This window comes from Thermobia domestica, chromosome 5 (assembly GCF_964235325.1).
Source record: "Thermobia domestica chromosome 5, izTheDome1.hap1.1, whole genome shotgun sequence".
Lineage (NCBI taxonomy): Eukaryota > Metazoa > Arthropoda > Insecta > Zygentoma > Lepismatidae > Thermobia > Thermobia domestica.
In genome coordinates this window covers 59,836,116-59,863,332 of record NC_137458.1, presented here as the reverse complement: position 1 = coordinate 59,863,332, position 27,217 = coordinate 59,836,116, and the positions used below count along the sequence as shown (strand labels likewise).

General features: G+C 36.4%; 1 protein-coding gene across 1 annotated transcript in view; it reads left to right on the top strand.

Moving 5' to 3' along the window:
• LOC145685928 (acetylcholine receptor subunit alpha-type acr-16-like) overlaps positions 1–26,437 on the top strand; it is a 139,934-nt gene extending 113,497 nt beyond the window's left edge. The window contains exons 7-9 of the mRNA XM_081758702.1: positions 11,623–11,775; positions 15,612–15,781; positions 20,711–26,437. Of these exons, the coding sequence (XP_081614828.1) occupies positions 11,623–11,775; positions 15,612–15,781; positions 20,711–20,911 (524 nt within the window). The 3' untranslated portion in view covers positions 20,912–26,437. The remainder of the gene's footprint in view (positions 1–11,622; positions 11,776–15,611; positions 15,782–20,710) is intronic.
• The last annotated feature ends 780 nt before the right edge of the window (positions 26,438–27,217 follow it).

Sequence of the window (27,217 nt, the reverse complement as noted above, 5' to 3'; positions counted from 1 at the left end):
TGTAAAGTTTTAAATTAAATAATTTCTGTAGGTGTTAATTTTAGTGTTAGGTAAAACCTTTTGCTAATTTATTAGACCCTGTTATCTTCTACGTCGTTTAGTTTTTGAATCGTGAAGATTGGACTATTAGTTAAGGATATAAGCCTCTAAAACCAACACTATGAATTCGTAGAGGCGGCCATCTTTGATAGCCGCCATATTGGATTCTGGCCACCTGTCGGAGTGGGGCCACTTCGATTCCTGCTTAGTTGGATCAGGGGAACAACATATCCGAGTGGCACCTTTTTAACACAAAGTGCAGGATACTTTCCCTAAGCTCCCCTACTATTGTTTCTACATTGTAATGAGAATTTTCCGATCTATGAAAATTCCTTTCACTTGTTTCTATAGAGCAATAAAACTTTCCGATTTACAAAAAGTTGTTTTACTTTTTTGCCTCAAAATGATGAAAATTTTCCGACTCATAAAAAGTTCTTCAATTTTTCCATATAAGACAGAAAATATTTCGATTCATGAGAAATTGTTTAACTTCTTCCTACATACTACTGAAAATTGTCTGAAGCATGAAAATTTTCAGATTCTTTAAACGATCTTTCACTTTTTAACATTCCTGTACATGAATTCAATCAATTTCATGATTACTAAGGCATTGTTACTTCATTACTGATATTTTCTTAGAACGGAAAATTTTCCGGAAAAATATAGCGGAAAAATTTCCGAAATAGAAAATTTTGCGCGGAAAATTTTCCACCTCACATCACTACTAATAATAGCTTCATAATTTTCAGTTTTACATTTCCAAGAAATCTTCAACATGCCGGTTTAGATAACAGCCAAGCTAATTTCTCAATTTCAGAAACTTTGTTTCAAAATCTTCATCGTGCCTGACTGTTTTAATTTGTGGACCAACCAATACTTATCTTTAAGTTCGGGGATTTCTTCTTAAGGTGCGTGAAAGCAATACCTTCTCTATTTAGTGAATTAACAATAATCGTCATCAACCCAAGTTTTATATGTAATGGTGGCAAAAATACATCTTGAGAGTTCACAATTGGTTTACGAGATATGTTCCTGGTGCAAGGAATGAAATCTTGTCTTTGAGGTCAGCATTTAAGGACGTAGTGGTTTACTTTGTCACGGTGTCCCAATCACATAAAAAGGACAACAACAATACTTGGGTGTCCTTGTTGCATTCCTGTGAGAATACAAATAACTTTCAAGTCCCCCCACACATGCCATTTGAATTTTTTATACGGCAATATAGCACACATAACTTCATATGTCCTTCGTATGAGATGCGTATGCTACAGAAACAGATGGATTAACATTTCCAATATGGAGAAGCACTGCCTTCAGACTTAGTTTCGAGCTGTCAATAAGTGCCACTCGGTGGGGTTAAGTTCATGTCCCCAAAACTGAAATAAGCCATCTACATCTTTGCAATAAACAATGCATCCGTTTTCAACAAACTAGCCCTCAAAATGACTTTATCGTTTTATAATCAAACTAATTTTAATATCGCGGGTTAAGAGATTCCAATCTTGAAGCCTCGAGTCCAACTCTTTCGCTTTTCGTTTAGGAAGATTTAAGTCTCGTATAACATGGTTAATCTCTTCTTGTGTGATCAAGTAAGGTGACGTTGACTGGGATGCAGTTGGGTGGAAGTCTACACTTTCCCCGTTGCTTGGGACGTCTGAGGTATCATCTTCTGAATCAATAGTGTAATCTTCTGGTGCTTTAGGTACTGGAAGATCTTCACAGTGGGGAAGTGGTCGAAGAGCCGACTTAAAATTAGAGTACTGAATTTGATGTTAAGAAGAAAAGTCCTTCATATCTGTCAAGCAAAAGTAACAGTCAGTATACGATCTATTTATTCGCGCGGCAAATTTCATGGAACTACGTTTTCTCAAATTCCTGGAACACGTAATGCAAGATATGTGCAGGGGCCCAGACTTACCCTAGTCTTCAACCCTACAGCTAAAGTACAGTTCATAAGCCTTTTTAACTAAAGAAGTACATTTATTCAACATTTTCTTGAAACCCAGATGCACAACACACACTACCACAAAAATACACAACGCGGCAAATCCGACCACTCCTACCGAAACACCACTCAGCAAATAACAACACAATCGAACCAAAAATTACTCAAATGCTGGAACGGCACCAGTTGTAGACAACACAAATCTGAAGTCGTTTGTTATTAGATATTAATGGGCTACTACCTGAAATGAAGATAAAGAGTGAGGAGAAATAGGAGAAACTAGCGTTCGCTATTATAACAGAAAAAGACTTGTATGCGGTAGGAGAAAACTGGGGAATGAGGAGAACCCCTCTTTAAACAGCGTATTCCTTCTGTAACGAAGAAAAATTGTTGCTTAGATGATTTTTCAATTAGAGTATATTTTAAAGTATATTACATTTGCAACAACTTTTATCTTAAGCACATTCTTGCCCTCCCCGCTGGTCTAGGTGGGTAGCACGTGAGTCTTCGGTTCATGGGATCTCGGGTTCGATTCCCTGTAGGAGAACATTGAACGAACGATTGCTCGGATTCCACTCTAAACTCTAGGATCATGTCTCATATAGAATCGCTGCTGAAAAAGTTCGCTAAATTTCAGTTACCAAACCAATCATTAATCATACTTCATTACCACTCGTAAAAATACGCTATTTCACAGTACAAAATTGCAAACTTCTCAATTTTTCACAAAATTGTTATATGATTCACAAAAAGTAATTATAGATTCGATTTTCTCATGCAAAAATACATATTTTCATGTAAGGAAAACATATTTTCATATAAGAAAAACATATTTTCATGTAAAGGACAGATTTCGTGTTACACAGTGTTATCTTTGCATTTTTGGATACTGCATATTATGTTTCTTTACATACCTCCTGACTGTCCTATGCACAATTGTTATAAACCTAATCCGGATCAGAGTTATTTTTTTTCCATTTTTACACACTCGTAACTGGACAGGAATCCGCTCATTTATCATCCATCATCATTAGCCTAGAAGATATAATTGTGATACGTTAAAAACTTCGTTTCATTTAAATTCTTCCTCCGACAGTTTATTTTGTACTGAGACAAAATAGATCAATCACACATGTGTATCTCTCTTTCTCTTGAATTCTAAGTATTCTTGTAACCTGAACGATGTGCTATTATCTTTGTTGAAATCTTGTACTTGATTGTTGTTCATTTCTCTCACTCAATGTTTGATAAAATACTCAAAGGAATATGCCACTTTCTTTGGGAGTCATTCTTGCGCCGCCACTGCACTATATCTGATTGTGCAGTAATGAAATCTATGACTAAAAATAATGGGCAGTCTCTTTAACCCGGCTTCGATCTGATATTTTGTGTTTGAGTTATGGCTGTTGTTACATTTTTCCGACAAATTTTCGGGTGACCAAGGCTCCGAAACGAGGCATTTTTGCACCCAGGTTGTGTATACTTTTCGTTTTATCTCGATGTCAGGAATTACCTCCCGACGTTTGTTATATTAAGTTACACCCTGTGTATATACACGGGCGCCATTAAAAAGCTAAACTGTGAAAACGTCTCTACTTGAGAAACATTTTCTAGTTCTTGTAATAATTCTTTGTCAAACAAAATGAAGCTAAATATATATCAATATATCGATATAGTTATATTTTAGAAATACAATGTACACTGTATTCGAACACTGCTTTAAAACACACACGAACAATCAAATTTGTAAATAAAACGTTTTTTTTAAAAAAATGAATTGTTTAAACTACGCTATATCGATTGGGCTTACCTTCTAAAAGTCTTTGGCAATAAATAAGTAGCAGCACGAAAAACTACTATATTATATTACCAAATAGACCTACATGTTGATTGTTTTACTGACTTTATACATGTTTCTTCTTTTGAAAAGTGGTTGTACTTTTTACCTTTTCTCTGCCAATAGCAAATGTATGAACATATAATACAAAACTGGTATACAGAAGAATTTTTTTTAAAAAAATAATTATAAAGTGATATTTCGCAGTCCGCCTTTTATAAGGGCGCACTTTACCCTTCACAGGTTCTTTACCAACAGCCGCTATATGAATTTACTATACAAACTGGTATACGGAATAGTGTTGTGTCGATCATGAACGATTCGATCATTATGAACGAATCATGGCGTGAATCAAATGAATTATGATTCTCGTTAGAAATGAATCGATTCTTCTAATGAATCATTTTACTTTCCACTGAATTGCTTGCCTTGATCGAAATGAATTGAGAATCACAAAGTGCCAGCTTGTGTGAGAGAATTGGTAGGGTTGCTTCTGCAAATGCGCTTGCAGTTCACGGTGAATGGTAAAAGAAAGAAAACAGTACGCGCGTTTTTTCTTCCTTCTTTCGTAGGTGGCGTGCGTTTTTTTTTTCTTCCTGCGTGGTAGGGTTGTTTCTTGCAAATAGAGGAAGCCGCGTTGTTAGAAGCAGATTACTTTCAAAATAAACTTTTCTGTTGCTTGCTTCTCGTCGTGAAGTAGGACAGTGTTGCTCAATTAGATATTAATACGATTTCGTAGTAGTTTCAACATACTCTTGATGATCGCTTATCTATTTTATCAAGATACTATACGTACATTGGATCAGCGTTGCCAGACTCACAGCTCGGAATTATTCCAAAACTTGATCGAAATTATGCTAGATTTGGTCAAATTATGCCAGATCCTCATAATTACTAATTCAGGGGTTAAAAAAAAAACGAAGTTGAGGTACGATAACGTAACTTAAAATACGCAGAGCGCAAGAATGCGTGCATAGAACTCAATACTTCACGCACCAAAGGTTTAACTCAACTAAACTAGTGCAGTCGTTGCCAGACTCAATCGTATAAATGTATCGTATAAATGAATGCAAAATGTTTGTTTACATATTTTGAAAGAAAATTACCTCGCAGCATAAGCGGAGTTGGGAATTGTCTGCTGGGAGGCAGATTTTTGGTCGGTCTCGGACCTTTCCTTTCAGAAATAAAAGTTGGGGGGAGAATGGGCCCCATAGCTCCGCCCATGCCTCGTAGTTAGAGGATTAGAAAACCCTGGGTGGAACACACACACACACACACACACACACACACACACACACACACACACACACACACACACACACACACACACACACACACAAAGACCAAAGCCGTTTCTAACTTACTTCGGAAAATAAAACGGCTGTATGGTTTACCAACTGTATGAATCAATGGAAGAGGATATATTTGTGCCGTTCCTTTTCTTTCCACGACCAACTTCTTTCTCATCTCCAGGTTTTGCGGCTTTTTGATAAACTTGCTGAAATTATGCTAGATTTGGGCAGGATGCTAAAAGCAAGATGCTAGATGCTAAAGACATGCAAATTATGCTAGATCTAGCATCATTATGCTAGATCTGGCAACGCTGCATTGGATAAATATATTACCATCACTTTCAACTGCGCTAGCCAAAAAGATCAATGTTAATGTTTCACAATCAGCTCAAAGTACTATATTATATTCAATCTAAATACAGTATTTACACAGAAAAAGTGCACTGTAAACTAGTTGTACTGTACATAATGGATTTCACAAATGTATATACATGTATAGAAAGACGCAGATTCTTTCTGGGAAGGTAATGCATTGCATCTTTCAGTAGAAACACTTGTCCACATGCAAAAAAGTTAGTGGCAAGGGCGCCGATTCTGGCGGGACCGGACCCTTGAATGCTTAAATGCATTTTTATGAATATTCAATATTTTGCATAACTTGAATTAGTCTTAAAATCCTTTAGACCCTTGTCTGCAACCAAACACACCTTAATGCGCCCCCCTCCCCAAGTTACAGAGAAATCGGTGCCCTTGTTTAGTCGTACATATTTTTCGCTTTACTACTATTGAAATGGACTTAGAGATACAAATGATTTTCTGAGCTTCCATGTAAACAAGAGGATGTGGGAGACCCGGGATCGATTCCCGGCAAGAGCTCATGTGGTTCGGATTCCATGTTAACCAGTAGGTCCACGTCTCATATAGCTTTGCTGCTGAATGGGACGTTAAGCTCAAAATCAACTCAACTCAAATTTAACTAGCTAATGGTTTTCTCTTAAGAATATAGATGAACAGTGATGATTTCAGGAGTAGGCGAGGAGAAAATACCCCGATACTAAGAATTATCCCCTGGGGCATTTCTCAGATTGGGTTCAAGTGGGGTTACCAGTATTTTCGTAAATATAAGTTCATCTCTTGTTTATTGAAGTAGTATTGGCTCAGTCTTAAAGCGTTCACCTCTGGTGGATGCGGTCCCTGATTTTCTCCTATTTACGCCAAATGGGCTTTATGGTGGACAAACGCCATATGTGTGGGTTTTCTCTAAATTTTCTCGTTTTCGCTAACTTCCTTCATTTCACCATTTCATTCATCCTCATCATCATAGTTTCCTTTAGTCTCGACGAAGATAACCATGGAACGTAAAACTTTTTAACATTTCACTTCATTCCGCGTTTACTCAATGTCTCCCAGAGGGGAACCTTATAAAATTATCACAATAATATTAAGTATATGTTGATGTGTTAACTCCCTTTCTTCTCTAGCTCAAAAGAATTCAAAAAGATCATTATTTTTTGCCAGTCAAGAATAAAATAGAACATATTTTAGAATGTAATAGGATAAAATACAAATTTTGCAGTTTAACATTCCACGTTTATGTCCATTAATCTAAGGAAAACGAATGATTAAGGCAAGTAAATAATTATGGAAGAATAGGTGGAATAAGAGTGTGGAAGGAAACGGGAGTACCCGACAAAACCCACCGACATCATGATGTACACCACAAACTTATTTAGCAGTGGATCAAACGAAGAACCCCACATACCGGAGGTAACAGCTTTATCAGTGAGCCACGGTGACTTCAGGATAGAATAGAATGGATTGCGAGATAACAATTTACTTAATTAATCACCCGACTCTTCTTTAGCCTATAGTGCAAAACTGTAAGACGTAACAACAGAATAAAATTCATTAACATAATGTGTACTTTACAAAGTGTACCTGGGGAAATAATACGCATCAGAAATGAATATACTACTACGGACTCATTGCATAGAATTTTTGTATTTAAAACCAAAAACATGAATGTAGCCTATACATTGCACCAAGGACTCTATATTTTCCCCCAGATTAATATGTATGACAATAAGAAGTTACAAATAAATTCTTAAAACTGCTAGTATCCCGTGAAAATTTTATGGAGTATATTTTAACAAAGTACTTCCTCGAGAACTGAAATTGGCAGAAAAAACGTGGAGATTGCAACAGTGTTAGTTTTTGCCTCAAGCCCTAATATCAAAACAAGATGCAAAAATAACAACAATGGGAGCAGAGCAACACCATATTATTGAAACTTCATAATAGCACTGAGCCGCCACTCACCCCAATGCAACGCTGGCCGTGACATGTGTTGTACTTCCTCGCCTCACGAGGAATTTATTAAGTTGCGCAGAAAAGAAGTGCAGTAACCCAAGCGTTTCATATAATCGAATAATTCCCACTCAATTCATATGATCGAATAATTCATCTGCGCAAAATAGATGCGCGGAAACCTAACTGATTCAATGAGTGAATCATTCACAACCAATTCATATGATCGAATAATTCATCTGCGCAAAATAGATGCGCGGAAACCTAACTGATTCAATGAGCGAATCATTCCCAATCAATTCACTTGCGCGAAGGGAATGCGCTGACAACTAGAGATGCAAAAAAGCCGGCTTTTTTGAATCGATGGTTTTTTTCACATAAAAAGCCGGCTTTTTTGAAAAAAAAAAACGAGAATTTTGGAAATTTTGGCTTTTTTCAACTTCATGATTTTTCTATCTAAATAGCTTTCTTATAGTATATTCTATAGTTAGATAAAAATTCCATGACCTGAATGTGATATTTCGCTCTGAAATTCACCATCAAGATGGATAGAGCACATGTTTTAAGAATTAAAGCTAACATGAAGAATGTAGTATTTGAGGGTAATTTTAGAGGCTAGTTAACTTTATTTTAACTTTTGAGTTATCGACATCTTTTTTCTTCTCTAGTTTGTCATCCGTGTTTCATTTCTAAGAGCTTTTAGTACTCTAGCTTCTAGCGCAAAAGTTAAACTTGCCCGTTTTTCTATTTATCCGTCAAAGCGTACGTTTTTCAATATATCCGTGAAACCGTACTTCCACATTTCTGTTATACTGTAGCTGTGAAGTGATTTAGTAATAATTTTCCGGACACAACCTTGAATACCAATTTATACAAATAATCAGTAGCGGATTTAGAAAAGTACTTTAGGAGGGTTTTTTCTGATTGTTTCGTTTCCTAAAAAGTCGTAATTTTATTTGGGAAGTGCTTGAAGTTTATGAGTACATGCATAACTAATATTTCGTTTCGTTTATATGTTTAGCAATAATCTTCCGGATACAACTTTAAAAATCATTTTATACTGAGAATCAGTGGCGGATTTAGAAAAGTATTTTGGGAAGGGTTTCTTACTAATATTTAGTTTTTTTAAACATTCGTAATTTTTATTTGACGGGAGCTTAAAGTTTATGAGTAAAGGCATAAATAATAGATATTTCGTTTGTTGCAGACATTCCGTAACTTTGGGGAACGGGCTTCAGTCCGAAAGACCGCCCCCCTAACCTTCGCAAAACCGTCACTGCTGGTAATTAGTAATAATAACGATTTAAAAACAATAAGAAAGGAAGTCGCCCAACTCACAGTACACGCACTATTTCTACATTCACAGATGGAATGAAGAAAAGCTTTGTCAGAATGGTCGAATGCTGGTTGAATCCCGGACTTCCCGATAGAAGCGCAAAAGCTAATCACTCAGTCATGTTTGTTGTGCAGTTGTATTTAGCTTAACTTAAATATATTCCGTAGTCTTTTTTTTTTTTTTGGGGGGGGGGGGAGTTCCGTAATGATATGTTGAATCCCTCTTGTTAAAAATTCAGAAAACTTGAGGATTGGGTAAACTGTGATGGTGGTTCTATAAAACTTAACTGTAGAATTTCAAGAATATACAGAACCAAAAGCTCTAGATGTGCAGCCTTTAAGTGTATCATATAAATCTAAGTATTTCTCTTATGTTTTATTTTAATTTTATTTTGTTTCAAAAAGAGGGTATGGAATATTTTGAAGTAAAAATACTACATACTATTTTGCTAGTTATTTGTGTATTCTTTAAAAAGAAGTGTTTACTTTTAGGGCTGGCTGATTTACACCAACTTTTTTTTTTTTAATAACTGGTTTAAACCACAAAAATAAAAAGAATGAAAAATGCGAATCGTGTGAACTTCATGGTAACGTTTCCAGATATCAAACTACCTGCAATAGTTTTATTTCCCTTTCACCTTTTAATCAAGGTGTCCCATGTTCAATTCTCGGTCGAACCAAAATCCTTCTTTCATGCGTAACGCAAGTAGCGGTTCGGATGTCAGTTTAAGCGAAAGTCTTCTTCTTGATAACCTCGGTAAGGATGTTAAGCCTAAATATACGAAACAAACCAAATTGTATATTTCTACATGCCTAAATGCGTGTTGTTTTATAAAGAAGCCAATATTGCTTAAATATATTGATAGAAATTGGCAAAATTTATCGATTACCTACGTAGCTTCCAACAATAGCTTGGATTGAACTTTCAATGATATCTACGTACCGGTACTAAACTTGTAATTTAATACCTCAGTTTTAGCGTACTGATTATGGTACGTTGACCTTTAAATTTTACATGCAAAGCAATAACAGGATTTTCCCGTTATTGTCTTACATTTCAAGTAATGACGGGATTTTCCCAATGGCTAGGGCGGGAGATTCTCAACTTAAGAAATTTACTGACCGCGCTTCTTTAAGCTTATGGGAGTTCTTCCGGCATAACCCCGCTGTTGCAAAATAACATCAAGGCGAAACAAACTTAGGCTATTTCTGTGAATATGTAATATAAATACATAAAGCAAAAAATCTAAGTCAAAAAAGCCTGGTTTAAACCAAAAAAAGCCTGGTTTAAACCAAAAAAGCCTGGTTTAAACATCCCCCCAAAAACGGGTTTTTGGCATTTTCAAAAACAGCCACGGTTCTTGCCAACTCTGCTTACTTTTGTATATAGGAGGTTAAAAAATTCTTATTATATACATTGGTTAATCCTGTGGAATTCATAATGTAAATATGTTGAAGAAAAATTGTTTGAAATATTTTTTCGAAATTCATATTTTATTTTCGATGTTTTATATTATTATCAGTATCAACCACTAATTAAATGATTTTTTGTGTTATAGAGAAGCGATACAAAGTCTGTTTTATCAATTTAAAGCAGTATTTTGAAAAAAGCCCAAAATTTCCGAAGCAAAAAAGCAAAGCAGAAAAACCGAGTTTTTTTCCAAAAAAGCCGGTTTTTTTCCGAGCCCTTGCATCTCTACTGACAACCAATTCATATGAACGAATTAAATGATCGAATCATTTCAGTGAATCAGACTAAATGAATCAATTCTCCGAAATGAACCATTTTGCCCATCACTAATACGGAACAACTAAAACTACTTATCTATGTGATGTTTCACAGGGCGCTCTGTACGCAGGGCACTGTACTCTTAACGGGTTCTTTATCACCAGTAACAGTATGTACAGGGTGAGTCAAAAGTCCTTGGACACCTGCATAAGTTTGAAAATCGACGGGAAAAGTAAAACGTGTTGATGGGAACAGAGGTTTGATGGGGGGCTGCAACTTTTGGAATGTATGCCGTTCATGGCCGCCATCTTGAAATCCGCAATTTTGGATTCAAGTCAATTTTTTTAAATGGGAAGGGAGGTGCATGGCACATTAATTAACACTAGCTTGAGCTAAGGAATTTAGTGGTGTAATTTGTTTTTTTCTATCTTGTACAGTTTAGAAGTTATTAATGTTCAAAGGTGGGAAATTACCTTGATACTGAATGCTACAACACATGTTCTACGTGTTGTCCATCCCATGCAATCCCCCAGTCCTACCAGGCAAGTGCCGGGATGGTACCTACTAAACAGGGCTTGGCCGATACCTTCCCTAATCCTTTCCATTGTTGTGTTGTTAGATATCCAGTATAAAATCTGAGCTGTATCTGGTGATTGTTAAATAATTAAATAAATAAGTAATATCAAGTTTGATTCTAATAGGATGAATGCAGCGTATGAGTTCATATTTTCGAAAATACAACTCAAAATTTGGCCGCTCACAACTCGGGATCCGACAGCCTGCACAACATAATATTGCACATAATATTTTAACAGGTCCAGTTTTATCATCGTGTCAAGTTTGATCCAGATTTTAATAAATTCGGCTGAATGCATACGATGTATACGAAGTGTCCTTGATTTTTTTATTTTTATTTATTTATTTATTTATTTTAGGGGAAAAGCAGATTAAGAACGAGAAGCGACGCTCCAACTCAAAACAAAAATCCAGTTGATAGTTTTCATTATGCCATCCATATTTTTTTCTTTTCCAAGAATCTTGTAACATTGTTATTCCCTCTACGACACTAATTGATATTTCTCTATCCCTACAAGACTGGTTTTCCATTTAAAACTAATCCTTGATCGTTTCGTTTCAGTTATTGTGGTGATGATTTTGTTAATATTCTGGCTACCTCCTCAAGCCAAGGAAAAGATAATATTAGGTGGATGCACGGCAATAATCATATGTATCTTCCTTATATTTTTCGGATCCAGGTTGCCAGCACTTGCAAGCAGTGTACCTCTTGTAGGTAAGTACAGTATGTTCACTTTCTCTGCTTTACATAAATATACAACAGTATATATTAATATAGGTATAATTTTCAGGTACCCAAGATGTTTTGTCGGATTTCTACGTGGTAACGCTGCAGTTGATCTCTACAAATTTCTAATCGAAAACAAAGTGACGTGTTTAATAATTATATCCCCTTGTAGGTTGCTGATTGCAGCAACCACACTTAAATTGGGACGTGAAAGAAAGAAAGTAGTGTGGAAATCTTCAATAGTGTAATATCGGCCTATGGTTTAAAAATTCAAAATAGGAAGGAACTAGTGAAACGGAAAGGAAACTATTACAGGAATACAATAATGTGTGGTAAAGAAGCATCAGGCATTGCAACGGTTATTTAACTACCTAAGGACGAGGACGAATCTCTCTTTCCACGACCCATCACTTACAGGGCTTGTTCAGGCCACAGAAAACGTGTCTTTGAAGATAGCTTTGTAATCGATAATCGTAAATTTGCTTTGATGGCATTCGGAGGAGCATTCGATTGGAGCGCAGGAACAATTTGCCAATACCTATAACAGCTTAAAAAGCGGTATAAATTGGCACTAGGGACGCATATGAATTAAGTGTTGCGCAAAAAGCAATATGATTATATGTCTATGTCTAAAAAAGGAATGGTTTCTCAAGAATGTCAACTTGTGATGGGAAACGAGTTCTTCACGATATTGCACTGCACCATTATTATATGTTAATAATATACAAACCCATTCTCAAACAAGTAAAAGCTCCACTGCATCAATTTAAGGTTATATACTATTGTTCATGCTATCTGTGTTTGGTGCGCTATTCGGGTATTATAATCGCTCACTGCTGAAAATTGGTTAGAAGATCAATAAATTCTGTTGAAGGCAGTATAGAGGATCATGGTTGGAAGTTTCAATTTCGTCCGGCAGATGGCAACCGCTGCAGAATGTTTGCTGCCATCTAACGGCCCAGTCTATAATTGCTATCATTTTCGAATTATTCAATTTTGTTTCCATAGGATAAAATGGTACATGGATAGAAACCGTTAAACTCATCTTTAACACTGAAGATGTTAGCGAATTGACTCTCTTAATGAACTCAGACAAGATAATCTTTCTAGCTATCTATTACTGAAAAGAAAGAAAAGAAGGAAAGTTAAGATAAATGAAATTCAAAACTTTACTTTCATTCAAAATCTCGTGTGGACTAACGGACATACGTTCTTTCGGACGGACGTATGGACGTACTAGCATTATAGTATTGCAAGTCCCACTATTGTGACTACAAGTCTTACTAAATGTCATAGTGAACGAAATGTACCAATATACTAGAGTTCCCAACAAGACGAGATGAGACAGGATTTTCATGACGAGATACTAGACGAGACAGAACTGTTTCAATAGAAACACACAGTTTCCAAGACGAGAGGAATCTGTTTCAATAGGAACACACACAGACACACACTCACACTTTCCAAGACGAGACAGATATGTTTCAATAGAAACACACTTCCCGAGACGAGAGAGATCTCTTTCAATAGAAACACACACACTTTCTGAGACAAGACATCATTTTGACGACCATCCTTTCAGAAACGAGATAGATTCAACTCTTGTCTCATTAACGTGCCTAAAGTATGTATTGTCAAAGCCAATAGTGTCTGAATGACAACTGTGGTTTTGTGTGAGGCCATTGGATAGAATACACAATCTTGGCTGATATGCATTGAGGACAATCAGCGACCGCTATACGACGGAATTTCCAGAAAATAATGTTATATCTTTCGTTCAGATAACTTCATTTATCATATCTCAGCAGGACAATTTCTAGCCACGTGTTTTCCGGAACGACAGGTATTTCTTCTTTTCTTGCTCGCACGTTTGGACGTAAAATATATGGAATGCATCATAAAGGTCGTGGGTGGTAGGTTGTAAGGATACACTGTTCCGTATGCAGTGTATCACTCAGTTCCGTGAGAAAGGATGGAGAGGGTAATATACACGATGTTTGTGTCTCCAAAATGGACTACAAATGTTCAGTTATGTTCATATTCGGGGATTGGGGAGGGCAGAGATGTTCAACTTCATCCTGATATCCCTCAACTGAGCTGCAACAGCTTCAGCTGTGTGAGTGTGAATCGGCTGATTATCATATTGGTATATGGCGTCATTACCCGAAAACAATACCTGAATCATAGGATGCACATGTCCCCTAAAATGGCGACATAATCGAGGGCAGTGACGTGAGCGATAAGCATGAATACAGGACTCAACGAAAACAAGGATATTGCGGCCTACAGCATTACAAATGCCGCAATGTTTCACGTTTAAGCGGAGATACTATAAATTATACCCTTCTTTGGACGTCCATCATATATAGCATGGCCCGTTGTCTGCAAGAAGATGAACGATGACTGATCCGAATATATCACATGTTTTGTCATCAGTGGTCCATGATGCATGTACGTAGAACCATTGAAGGCATGCTGAAGTGTTATGGTCCTCTGTCAGCCGTTCCACCCGTGTAACCTGACCCCCATATATCCATTTCAAATAACTCGTGGCTTTCTGTAATTGTTAACACAGTTTGTAAATGGTGCTGCTTGATTTCCTCCGTCACCTGCACCGCGGTCGGACGACAGTTCTGAATGACTTCGCTTTAATGCTTGTCGGGACCTGTCACTGAGTATTTACTTTCTATTACTATTCCTATTTGGCGATGTGGTTTTGCCGTGAGTTTTGCAGGACATAATCATCTCGGACACTGTCCGTCACGACACACTCAACACATTTGCTACTTTTGTCACTTTCGCACCACATAAGTGAGCACCAACAGTCTGAAAATCAGAAAAAAATTAAAATCAGGTCGACCATTGCACACTGTTATCGCCTGCTTAGTTCACTGTACACTGTCGTTTTGCTGCTTCTTACATAGTACCACTGGCGTCTCTAGCATGTAAAATTTGGAGGGGACATCAAAGAAGTGATTTAAATGGTACTACCTTGCATAACCAGTTTATTATCTTCGATTCTATTTGTTACCTTTCTGCTTACTTTCACGAACCTCCTGAGGTATATCAACAACTCTGTTATAATCGTTTCACAGCCTGAATATTATATTCCAAATAAATATAATTATTATTTATATGCTATTCTGTCGTTAGTATATAAATTAAATTAGAATAAACTATTCAATATTTTGTACTTCAAAATATTGGGGGACGCGTTTCCCCTTGTTCCCCCGCCAGAAACGCCCGTGCATAGTAAGGAGTTTACTCTAAAACTCCATCATCAATTGTACATCTCTGCGGTCGCCAAGTGGAAGTTGCCACATCTGATATGTTTCAACTTACTTGCTTCCATTAAATTAAGAAATATGTCTGCATATGTGTATAATCTGTTCAATGCTCTCCCACCAGGAAGAATTTGAGCACAAAAGGTGCGTTGGCTAGTACTAGACCAGCGGATAGATTTAATGTCGAGTAGCAATCAAAGCAGGAGACAGAGTAACAATAGAGAACATAATGAAAAGTGATGAAAGAGGTTAGGTCGAAAAGAACTGTTATATTAAGATTGATAGATTGTGAAGAGAGGACAAGGATATTACAGTTGATGAATAGATTAAATAGAGAGATTCTTACAAAAGGAAGGTTATTATTAGAGAACTGTTGTGTAGTAAGGGACACTTCTGGATGGTACACCCAAATGGAAACTTGCGGCAAAAATGTATCATCCAGAAGTGTCTCTTACTGTACATGTACGCATTTATATTTACAGAAGTGACCTGATAGTGAGAGCAACATATTTAATGATGATTACCGATTTTTCTTTGTAGCTGTGTTCTACAGTAGCAGTCTGATATTGGTGGCTGTCAGTATTATCATCTCTGTAATTGTTATAAACCTCTCATCAACTCGGAGACCAACACATGTTCCATGGCCAATTCTTAATCTTCTCATTGGTTGCCCTGGGCGTCTTCTGGGGCTTGGTCATCTTATATCGTTGGTAGGTAATCAGTTCTTTGTTTCCTTGCCAGAGTTAACTTCCACTTGTTGCTCATGTAATTCAAATCCAATAGTTCTTAAAAACTGTTAGAATGACAACAAAGTAAAATCTTATTGACAAGGAGTTACTTTCAATAAATGAAGTCACAAACTTATATATCAGAGAAATATTGAAAAGTATATTTGAATATTTGTGTACGTCGTATAATTACGTAATCCTAATTCTCTGTTAATTTTAAAAGTTCAAATGTTTAAAAGAATGGTAATTGATAATGCTAGCTTTTGGCTCATGAAATAGTGAGCATGTAGACAGTATATATATATATATATATATATATATATATATATATATATATATATATATATATATATATATATATATATATATATATATATATATATATATATATATGCGTTTTCTCACAATTTACATTTTGCGAATTTCAATTTGTGTCACAATTTGTAAATTTTGGATCGCATTTTCTGTACTATAATGAGTAATTATTGATTCATAAAAGAAGTCCAATAAATACGAAAGTACTTCACAATTATGGATAGATATATATAGGATGACCCACTAGGAACAAACGACAAAGGGAAGGAAAGACAGAGAGAAAAACTGTTTTCTAACCCAAAGTAGAGGCATTTTTTCTTGCAGCAAAGAACCCTTCAAAAAGGTTTCTTGAAATAATAATAATATTATTTCAGCTTGATCCTTATTTTAACTTGCATCGCAAATTGGAATACATTTTTCAATTTGTATCACATTTCCATGTTTTTGCATCGCAAAGTGCGATGGAAAACCACTTAAAAAACGCTGATATATATGTGTCCTTATTTAAGATAGGGAGCCCAAATTCTTTCTCTTAATCTTGCTTTGTTACCTGGAGAATATATGACATAAGTAAAGAGTTGATTTTGATTTTAGTTTTAGCGTCCCTTTTAGCAGCGAGGCTATATGAGACGTGGACCTACTGATTAACGTGGAATCCGAACCACATGAGCTCCCGCCGAGAATCGAACCCGGGTCTCCCACGCCAAAGGCGCGTACGCTAACCGCTTAGCCACGGAGGAGCTCGACATAAGTAAAGAGAGCCAAACATTTACATTATCTATGCTAACTGTTCCTTTACCTGGATCCAAGATATAGATGACCAGTATCAGAATTTGTTTCCATTCTAAAAACTATCTGAAATGCCCGTTCTTCACATGGGAAGAATAGCCTTAGGTAAGGTGTTTGACTCCATTCCTCCGCCTGAGAAAGGATTTGGATTCAAACTGCATCGGCAGTGTCACTATTCAATTCATGGATTGGACACTAACATCAGTCGTCACAACACAGCTAAGCACAGCAAAGCAACTTTATGCTATGAAGTTTTTCTTAATTTCATTTAGAAATTATAAGAACCCTTCCATGTCACAAGTAGTCCACGGATGTTATGTAACGACAATTAAACTATATTTATTATTGGGGATATTGTGTAGTGATTGGCGTATTTTTCAATATTGATAGGCTAAATACACTTGGCTCAGTGGCAGAGCGCTTACGTTTGGTGGATTGGATCCCTGGATTGATCCTACTCCGAGTAAGTTAGGGGTGCACAACATCGTGTCTGTGGCTTTTCGCGGAGTTCTCCCATTTCCTACCACATTTTTATTCTACTGATTCTTCCATCACCATTCACTTTCCTTCATCATTATGTCACTTAGCCGAAAGCGCATCATTCATTGATTCTTCCATCACCATTCACTTTCCTTCATCATTATGTCACTTAGCCGAAAGCACATCATTCATTGATTCTTCCGTCACCATTCACTTACCTTCATCACTCATTTCCCTTAGCCAAAAGCGCATCATTCATTGATTCTTCCATCACCATTCACTTACCTTCATCATTCATCTCCCTTAGCCAAAAGCGCATCATTCATTGATCCTTCCATCACCATTCACTTACTTTCATCATTCATCTCCCTTAGCCAAAAGCGCATCATTCATTGATTCTTCCGTCACCATTCACTTACCTTCATCATTCATCTCCCTTAGCCAAAAGCGCATCATTCATTGATTCTTCCATCACCATTCACTTACTTTCATCATTCATCTCCCTTAGCCAAAAGCGCATCATTCATTGATTCTTCCATCACCATTCACTTACCTTCATCATTCATCTCCCTTAGCCAAAAGCGCATCATTCATTGATTTTTCCATCACCATTCACTTACCTTCATCATTCATCTCCCTTAGCCAAAAGCGCATCATTCATTGATTCTTCCATCACCATTCAGTTACCTTCATCATTCATCTCCCTTAGCCAAAAGCGCATCATTCATTGATTCTTCCGTCACCATTCAGTTACCTTCATCATTCATCTCCCTTAGCCAAAAGCGCATCATTCATTGATTCTTCCGTCACCATTCAGTTACCTTCATCATTCATCTCCCTTAGCCAAAAGCGCATCATTCATTGATTCTTCTATCACCATTCACTTTCCTTCATCATTCATCTCCCTTAGCCAAAAGCGCATCATTCATTGATTCTTCCATCACCATTCAATTTCCTTCATCATTATGTCACTTAGCCGAAAGCGCATCATTCATTGATTCTTCCATCACCATTCACTTTCCTTCATCATTATGTCACTTAGCCGAAAGCGCATCATTCATTGATTCTTCCATCACCATTCACTTTCCTTCATCATTATGTCACTTAGCCGAAAGCGCATCATTCATTGATTCTTCCATCACCATTCACTTTCCTTCATCATTATGTAACTTAGCCGAAAGCGCATCATTCATTGATTCTTCCGTCACCATTCACTTACCTTCGTCATTCATCTCCCTTAGCCAAAAGCGCATCATTCATTGATCCTTCCATCACCATTCACTTACCTTCATCATTCATCTCCCTTAGCCAAAAGCGCATCATTCATTGATTCTTCCATCACCATTCACTTACCTTCATCATTCATCTCCCTTAGCCAAAAGCGCATCATTCATTGATTCTTCCGTCACCATTCACTTACCTTCATTATTCATCTCCCTTAGCCCAAAGCGCATTATTCATGGATTCTTCCATCACCATTCACTTACCTTCATCATTATCTCACTTAGCCGAAAGCACATCATTCATTGATTCTTTTATCACCATTCAGTTACCTTCATCATTCATCTCCCTTAGCCAAAAGCGCATCATTCATTGATTCTTCCATCACCATTCACTTACTTTCATCATTCATCTCCCTTAGCCAAAAGCGCATCATTCATTGATTCTTCCATCACCATTCAGTTACCTTCATCATTCATCTCCCTTAGCCAAAAGCGCATCATTCATTTTGATCATCTCAATCAGATCTAGTGGTATAATCTAATATAATCAAATAAAGAGTTTGTTTGTGTGTTTGTCGGCTTGTGTGCGGCCTGGGGACCAGACGAATGCACCGAGAGTTACCAAAATTGGTCACAGGTACCTTGGTCCAGGCCCCAGATCAAGATGAAGCATTTTTTTTCAAATATCGAACCAGAGGGGGGTCTCAGGGGAAGCATTTTCCGGGACCGGCCTGGGGACGAGACAATTTGATCGAGAGTTACCAAATTTCGGTCACGGATACCTTGGTCCAGGCCCCAGACCAAGAGAAGCGTTTTTGTCAAAATTCGAACCAGGGCGTCCCAGGGGGGCGTTTACCGGGACATGTAAATGTAGTAGAAAATGATCGATATTAGTGTCGAATACATAGTTTTCGCGGTCGCATAGATCAATAATTATTGTGACACTTCTCTTAGTGATGACTTCCAAATTCAGCTATCATTGAATGCGGGCCGGGGGTCATCCGGGTTTAAGATACCGAGACATGTAAACATAGCCCAGAATGACCGATATTAGTGTCAAATCCATAATTTTCGCGGAAGCTGAAATGAATAGTGATGCTCCCGCAGGCGTTGACTTCCAAATACAGACCCCATGCGAAGAATTGGTATATTCAGATAGTACTGTAATATGACAGAAATCAATTGGTAAAAAGGAAAATACATTTAATTAACTATTATCTCAATACTTTGTAAACTACTCATATTTTAAATAAAAAAAAATCATCTCCCAGCCTGGTGCTGATCGGTCGTTCACATCTTTAGAACAATTAAGCAAGTCATGTAGCAATCTTATGTGTAGACAGAACATTTCTTCTATAAGAAACGAAACCGATGGTTGTGTAGTAGCAATATTTGGTTTTAAATCGATAACACTTCCTACTTCGAGCAATCAGGAAATTCTTGCAATGTTAATGTAAGCGAAAGAGTAATGACGCCGCCGAAAATCTAGGGATAGAAGGTAGGTGGACTATTTTGTTAGAGAACTCGAAAGAGTGTTCTTTTGTCCATAGAAGAGGAAAGAGCTACTCCATCATCCTTGTCGAAAGAGCGCTGGTGTGTACAGAGCTGGCTCATAACATAATAACACATTGCTTATATTTGACTCAAAATTGCCAATCTTTTCTTTCGTCAAAATTTATTTCTTAATTGGAGTATTATTAGTCATTATCCATTAAGTAGCAAAAGGCCAAAGCACCAGTTTTGGGTAAGTAACAAAAACCTGATGTCTCGAGTTTTATTTAATAAATTAAGTCAATTCCAACTGAGTCATTTGTCTGTAATAATCTGAGTTTAATGATTGAGATTGTTATAAATGTGGCTATTAGCCCCTATACTAGATATGTTTATTATTTCCTGAGCTACGTATAACTAAAAGCATGTATGTCAGCGTCTGGATTTCGGTCCAAATAGTTGACATATGATAATGCTATTGTAGAATCTTAGAAACTACAAGCTTGTACGCACATAAAAATTAAACTCAATTTACGTAAATGTGCATGTTATTCTTCAAACTGTACATTTTTTAAAAGTAAAATGTTGTATCGTATATTTGTTTGCTCCACAGGCAACATCAAAAAATTCTTCCGGAGGAGTTGAGCTAAAAGATGAAATGGATGACAACATAAACAATGATGACCAAAGGATGATTAGTGAAAATAACGCTGCAAGTCAATATGAATGGGTGTTGTTTGCTGCAGCAGTTGATAGAATAATATTTCTTGTGTACTGCTTCGTGTTCATAATCTTAGCAGCAGTGTATATATGAAGGAGATAAATGGAGGAGCAGCAATATCTTTTATTTTTGTTTCCAAAGAAGAAATAATTTTAAGACAAGAATCTTAGTGCTGCAAGTTACAAGTCTTTCATAAACCATTAGTTTACCATAAACCGCTTTATTCTGAAATGTGTGTGTGTTAAATAAGTCCCACTCTTTCAAACAAGTATTTTAATTGTGTAAATTTTGTGCAACTATGCCATATAATTGTATAATCCTTCTCGATCATTGCTCGAAGTGGTTATTTTGAGAAGAAATCCTTAGCTTAAGACAATAGCATTGAACAAGCAGCAATCGTAATTCCAGTAACTGTAATTTTAAAGAAGAAATAACTTTAAGACAAAACTTTAGTGGTGATGGTTGTAAGTTCTCCATCATCACAAATAGTTAACTATTTTATTTCCAGGCATCTGTTGAAGAGATAACGCTCGTACAAACTAGTACTTTAATAACAGAAATATTGTCCCACCATGCCCTGTTAATTTATAATCCTCAGTCACTGTTCGAAATAGATAATTTTGGGAAGAAATATTCTTCAAGTTAAGGCAGGTAATATACTAATACTACTGTCTATTTAATAATGTACGTAATATTTTATTATGTTAAACGAAAAGGGTACGCTTGATGTGAATTTGCTCAACTTCGTGCATACCATACGCTGGTCTTAGAATTCCACTTCGACCTTGGTTTGTTTGTGTTTCACATCCCTTTTTTGAACCAAAGTTATATGAAATACTAGAGCAATAATGTAACACGAGATACGAACTACATATACCTCTACCCGAACCTGACTCGGATCTCCCATATCTGAGATGAAAACCTTGTAACAATGAGGGTACTCCGTCTCTGCTTCAAGTACTTGCCTCTATTGTGCCTCAGCTATGACCAAAGAAAAAATGCAGTTAGAATGTGAAAACCAAACTTTCCTGCTATTGTAAATATCATGTTATGTGCATAATCATTTCATCATATTTAATTTTTTATATTTTGGATGTCATTAAATATAAAGTAATGCGCCGAAAGTAAAAGACTTAGTTTTTTGTGATTAGAAACTATTTAAATATTTACATAAAATTGTATGGAGGTACAGTGTACACCATTTTATGTTTCCTGCCGTTTAGTTAGACACTATAAAATTTATCTTAAAATGTACACAATATATTTGTTCTTGAATTTGTTTTTTTCTTCTGCAATAAAACTTTTTAGAAAAGTGCAGTACATTACATAAGAAACATTTATAGTTACTGATGGGTGGAAATATGTGAATAACAGTGGGTTTTGGTATCAAAAATGTGATTTTAATGTTATGAGTGGGGCAGGAAGTCACTTATTATAAAACTCAGGAATATCCGACATTTCTTACCATCCTGTCCTTCCACCACATTTTAGCACTGATAGCCAAAATTCTATTTAATCAAAAAAGAAATTGTTAAAATAATCGATATTTGTATTACCTATCATCACTAATAATATGAAAATACTATATAGAAACTTGGAGATGATATTATTGTGAAATGCATGGCTTTGAAACATTTATTGGATATGACTCCTGATCCAGAAATGTTAGAAGAAAGAAGTATTCTGTTTGATTAATAAAACATTTCTGTTAAGATGCAGTGCAAGATGCTGGAAGTACTTCAAACAATGGACTTTAATAATGCATAGTTGGTATAGCAAATAATAATTAGCCAAATCTTACATCATATCCGTTATCGTAGATTAAGAATAAGGGCACGCTTTCTTCAATTTGTATAACTTGTATAAATTTAATTAGAAGCACGTTCTATGTACAGATTTACTCAAAACAAATATTTTGGTTTCTGTCGAAAGCCTTCCGCAATGCTAAAGAATTCCAATTGCAAGTGCTTACTTAGTATCCACGTATTTATGTTCCTATCAATTTTCTTGCATAATTAGTTAGTCTGTTAGTCTTCCTACAAAACAACATCGTGTCTCAATTACTATAAATTATGCGTGTTGAATTTCTCGGCTATCATTCTTTTTAACCGGTGGTGAATTATTTTTGTTTTCTCTTAAATTAAAGATTTTAATTGGTTTACTTTTTAGAATTCATTTTCAAATCTTTTTTAAATATAACTTTCCTCGTGAAAATAATACAGTGTGCGGAAAAACAAACGACACTGAAATTCGCGTACGAATTGCGCGCAGGTGCAATATGGATGAGCTGTGAGCGCCACATGTGTGCTTAGTTGTGTATGGACCATCGTAGTGCGCAGTTGGCGCAAATATATTATTACTCACAACAGAGGAAAAAGTGTATATTGTCGAGCACTATTTCTGCTCAGATGGTGTAGGACAGCATCTCACTACAGGAGATGAACGTGCACGACTACTTTATTGCTCTGCAGCTGTGGCATATGAAGATTAAGATTTCATCAGCAACATTTGATTAAGTGATGAAAGCCATGTGTACCTCCATCGCTACATCAACCGACAGTTGATTATTGACCCATTCTTCCATGATTTGCCAGTTTTTGCCGCCCCAAAAATCTATCATTAAAACAACAATGGATGTAGCATAATGGAGCTATTGCCCACACTGCAAGGGAGTCACTTGTGCTTCTGCTCACGAGAGTTTGGTCATAGGTTGTTTTCCCGTAAAATGGATTTTCCATATCCTTCCCACCCTAACAGCACAATATGTGCTAGGCATGTGAAATTCAGGTGTCCCAGCTACTTTTTAGGTACCCGACACTAGGCACATAGGTACCCGACTATTCATGTGCTAAGTATGTACTTCAGCTACTTAAGTTTTAGGTGATTGTTGCACCTAATTGATATTTGAGACTATGTACCACAAATGTAACATTTATATATCAGGCTCAGTTTCGCACTGTGATAGTAATTTGTTTTTATGTCGTCACTTGGGACATATATCTTTCATGTTCGAGTTACATTCTTTAAATGCATACTTTTTCAGATACTTATAACACATAATTGATATCTCCAGCGACGCACGAATGATAGTCAGCTGTTTGCATTTGCTCATGCGCAGTAACATGCAACGGTTTCTCGCGCTTTCTGCTCCACTTCCTGTCTTTCTAATCTACAATTCCTTAGAAAAAAGAAGCATCAAATGCATCAAATTTTGGAGATGAATTTAGAACAGATGACGTAACTGATGAATAAAAATTGAAATGAATCTTTCATACATATGTGAACAGTTAATTATTTATGTAGTTAGGGATAAAGAATAAGAACGTACTCAAAATTATCAAGTACAGCAAGAGCACTGCTCATTTGAGGGGGTACCATATGCAGGAATACATTGGACAAGTGCCAGGCAAATCCCTTTGAGATACTTGAGGTACATAAGGTACATCCCAGGCACATGCACAGCATGTACTAAGTAGCCCAAACATATGCTCTGTACGTGACTGAAATGTATCTAATGTATCGTGGACGATATTCGCTTCTGCCAATCCCATGCCATAAACGTCGCCAACACCTAGTGGCCCACTTGCCGGTAAATGTCGATCGTCGCTATAGCGACGCGTCGAAGGATTGCCGCTAGTGTGCCACTGGCGGCAGTTCTTCGTCGAGTCGAAAGAGATATCTAGAGTTGAGGTGTTGAAGTTACCTCCGCCTAGCAGTGAGATCTTCATTTTGGAGCGCGCTCCTTCTATTAGTCGCGTCGTATATATATCTTCCTGACAAATTGTTCCTAAAGTGAGCTCCAGGGGTCAAGAGTGACCCCTACCTCTTAATCATGAAGTGAAAAATCTTTAGATGAGCGTATAATTGTAATTTTTTAGATGCCAACTGTCGCCGATCATTTGAAAGTGAATATGGGAGAACCATGAAATAAAGTAAATAGACGCGGGTCATTTTGTTATAAAATTACATAGCGAGCGGATTTTATCTGATCCCAAACGGTTATAATCGAATATACACGGTTACAAAAGCACTCTGATTAGCCAAATTAAAAAGATCCCAAGGATTTATCCCTCTATAGACGACGCTTTCTTCATCGCCTCCGTGGCCAAGTGTATGCGCCTAGTAATCAAAGGGTTCGTGGTCTGAGCCCCATATGGGTACTATTTTTAAAACTTTTAGTGTTTTTTTAGACTTACCTTAATGTAAACAAATTACGCATAAAGGCGATTTAATATATTTTGGGGGAGCAATTTTGTAGTTCATTGGCATTTCGTCGCGTCCCTGCCGCTGGTGGTATAATTTTCAAAACAGAAGTGGGGCCACCGAGGATCGTCGCTGAGGGGCTGCTAATTTTCGGCGAGATGGTCTCTAGTTGCATATCGTAGGTACGCCGACGCTTACGGTATAGGGAAGAACATACCTAGAACACACTAGGTAAGTTCCCCAGGTACATGTCAGGCATGTGCCTAGGGGTGGACATAGACTGTGACTATCACTTGCCATCCATGTGATTTCTCTCTCATATTTACATAAGGCACATACTGTGCATATTACCATGTATCTGAGGGAACATGATAGGCATATGCCTACTATGTAATTGTGCTGTTAGGGTACTCCCTTGCCTTCACGGTTTCAGATGCCTACATATGGGCTGTACTGAAGGAAACAATTATCCGAATAGATAATAACCTACCACCATACCGGAGTTAATAGAGAGAAGATTCGGTCATTTGTTTTGTCGTTCCACCAACCTATGCTCACTAACATGTTTATCGGCCTACAAGACTGCTATTAAGAATGTGTGCGGCGTAATGGTTATTTTGAACACATGATGTACAGGCGAGATTCCACTTAAATTTACAATATGTATTGAGTAACATTTAATTGGCAGCCCTTTGACACATTTCTTAGGTATTATTATGTGTACAACAAATAAATAAATAAATAAATGTCAACGATGTGATTTCAATATTGTTTGCTTAGCTGCATACTGTATTTCGTTATATTTCATTTTAATACTAAAAATTTAATTTAATTTAAGTGATATCAAATTTATATAAAATGCACAGGATATTTAACTAAAATTGAAGAAGAAATTATTAAAATTTGTGTTCGATTTCCAAGAAACCAGAAAAATTAGTTTCCCTTATAACTGAATGAGATAAAACAAACACGTCATAAGGACTAAGAACTGAACACTGTTAAAGAATTAATTTACCTATCCCGTAGTGTTGTGTAACTTACACACGAACACAAATTCCTTGGAGAAAGATCATTGGACAATGAATTCAAAATAAATTTTTGAAAAAGAACAGTTGTCTATTTTTACTCTATAGTTTATATTTTGTAAAGTTTTGTTCATAGATGCATTCTTATCTCTTATTTTTATATTGTCAAAAATGTGCACGATGTAAATAAAATGTCCTTAGGTATACATCCAATTTTGTAAATCAATACCGTACTATACTATGACATTTTTTAACAGAGGTGTATAATGACATGAACTACACCCAGAAATAATTTAAAGCAAATTTTTTGTTACTATTCAACGTAAACCTGTAACGTTTATTACAACATAATTGATATTTTAGATAATAAATAACTATAAGTATAAACGAACTTTAAAATGTTTTTATACGTATAATCTCCCCTTCATAACATGATAGAAATCTATATACCAGTTTAAACGTAATTGGAAATAATTAGCTGCAACATTGATTAATTTTAAGTTACAAATTATTTTTTTCCTCTCTATCTCTCTCGCTATTAGTTATTGAGAAACAACTGAAGGTTTAATGTAGGCATACCTTTTTAAATTCTATTTTATAATTTTTTAATAAGTGAAAATGAAACTCCTTGAGATACGAGGCAGTTGCGAATTATTGCCGATGAATAATGTTATTGATATTCTTATTTCCAGATTTGCCAGATACAAAAAAGAAAAAAAAAAACATGAAAGTTTACTCGAAACAGAACTTAGGAAAGATTGGTTGTTTGAGTGGATTAGAATTTTGTGTCTCTCAGTATTGAGGCTATATGAGACATGGGCCTATAGCTAAACATGAGATCCGAACCACATGAGCTCCCACATCAGAATCGAACCCGCTTCTCCACGACCGAAAGGATTTTTTTTTAAAGTTTGAAATGTAGAACAACTTAGAAAGTGTAATATTAATATACAGGGTATTTCAAAACAACATTGAAAACATTTGGGAGGTAATTCCTGACACCAAGATAAGACAAAAAGTATAGACCAACCTGGGTGCACAAATGCTTCCTTTCGGAGTTATAGACTGCCGAAAGAACGAAAAACTGAACATTAAAAGTCCATAGCTCCTAAACTATGGGACCTACCGTAGTCGGGTCAACATTTCACTTACAAACTAGTATGTGCCTTAT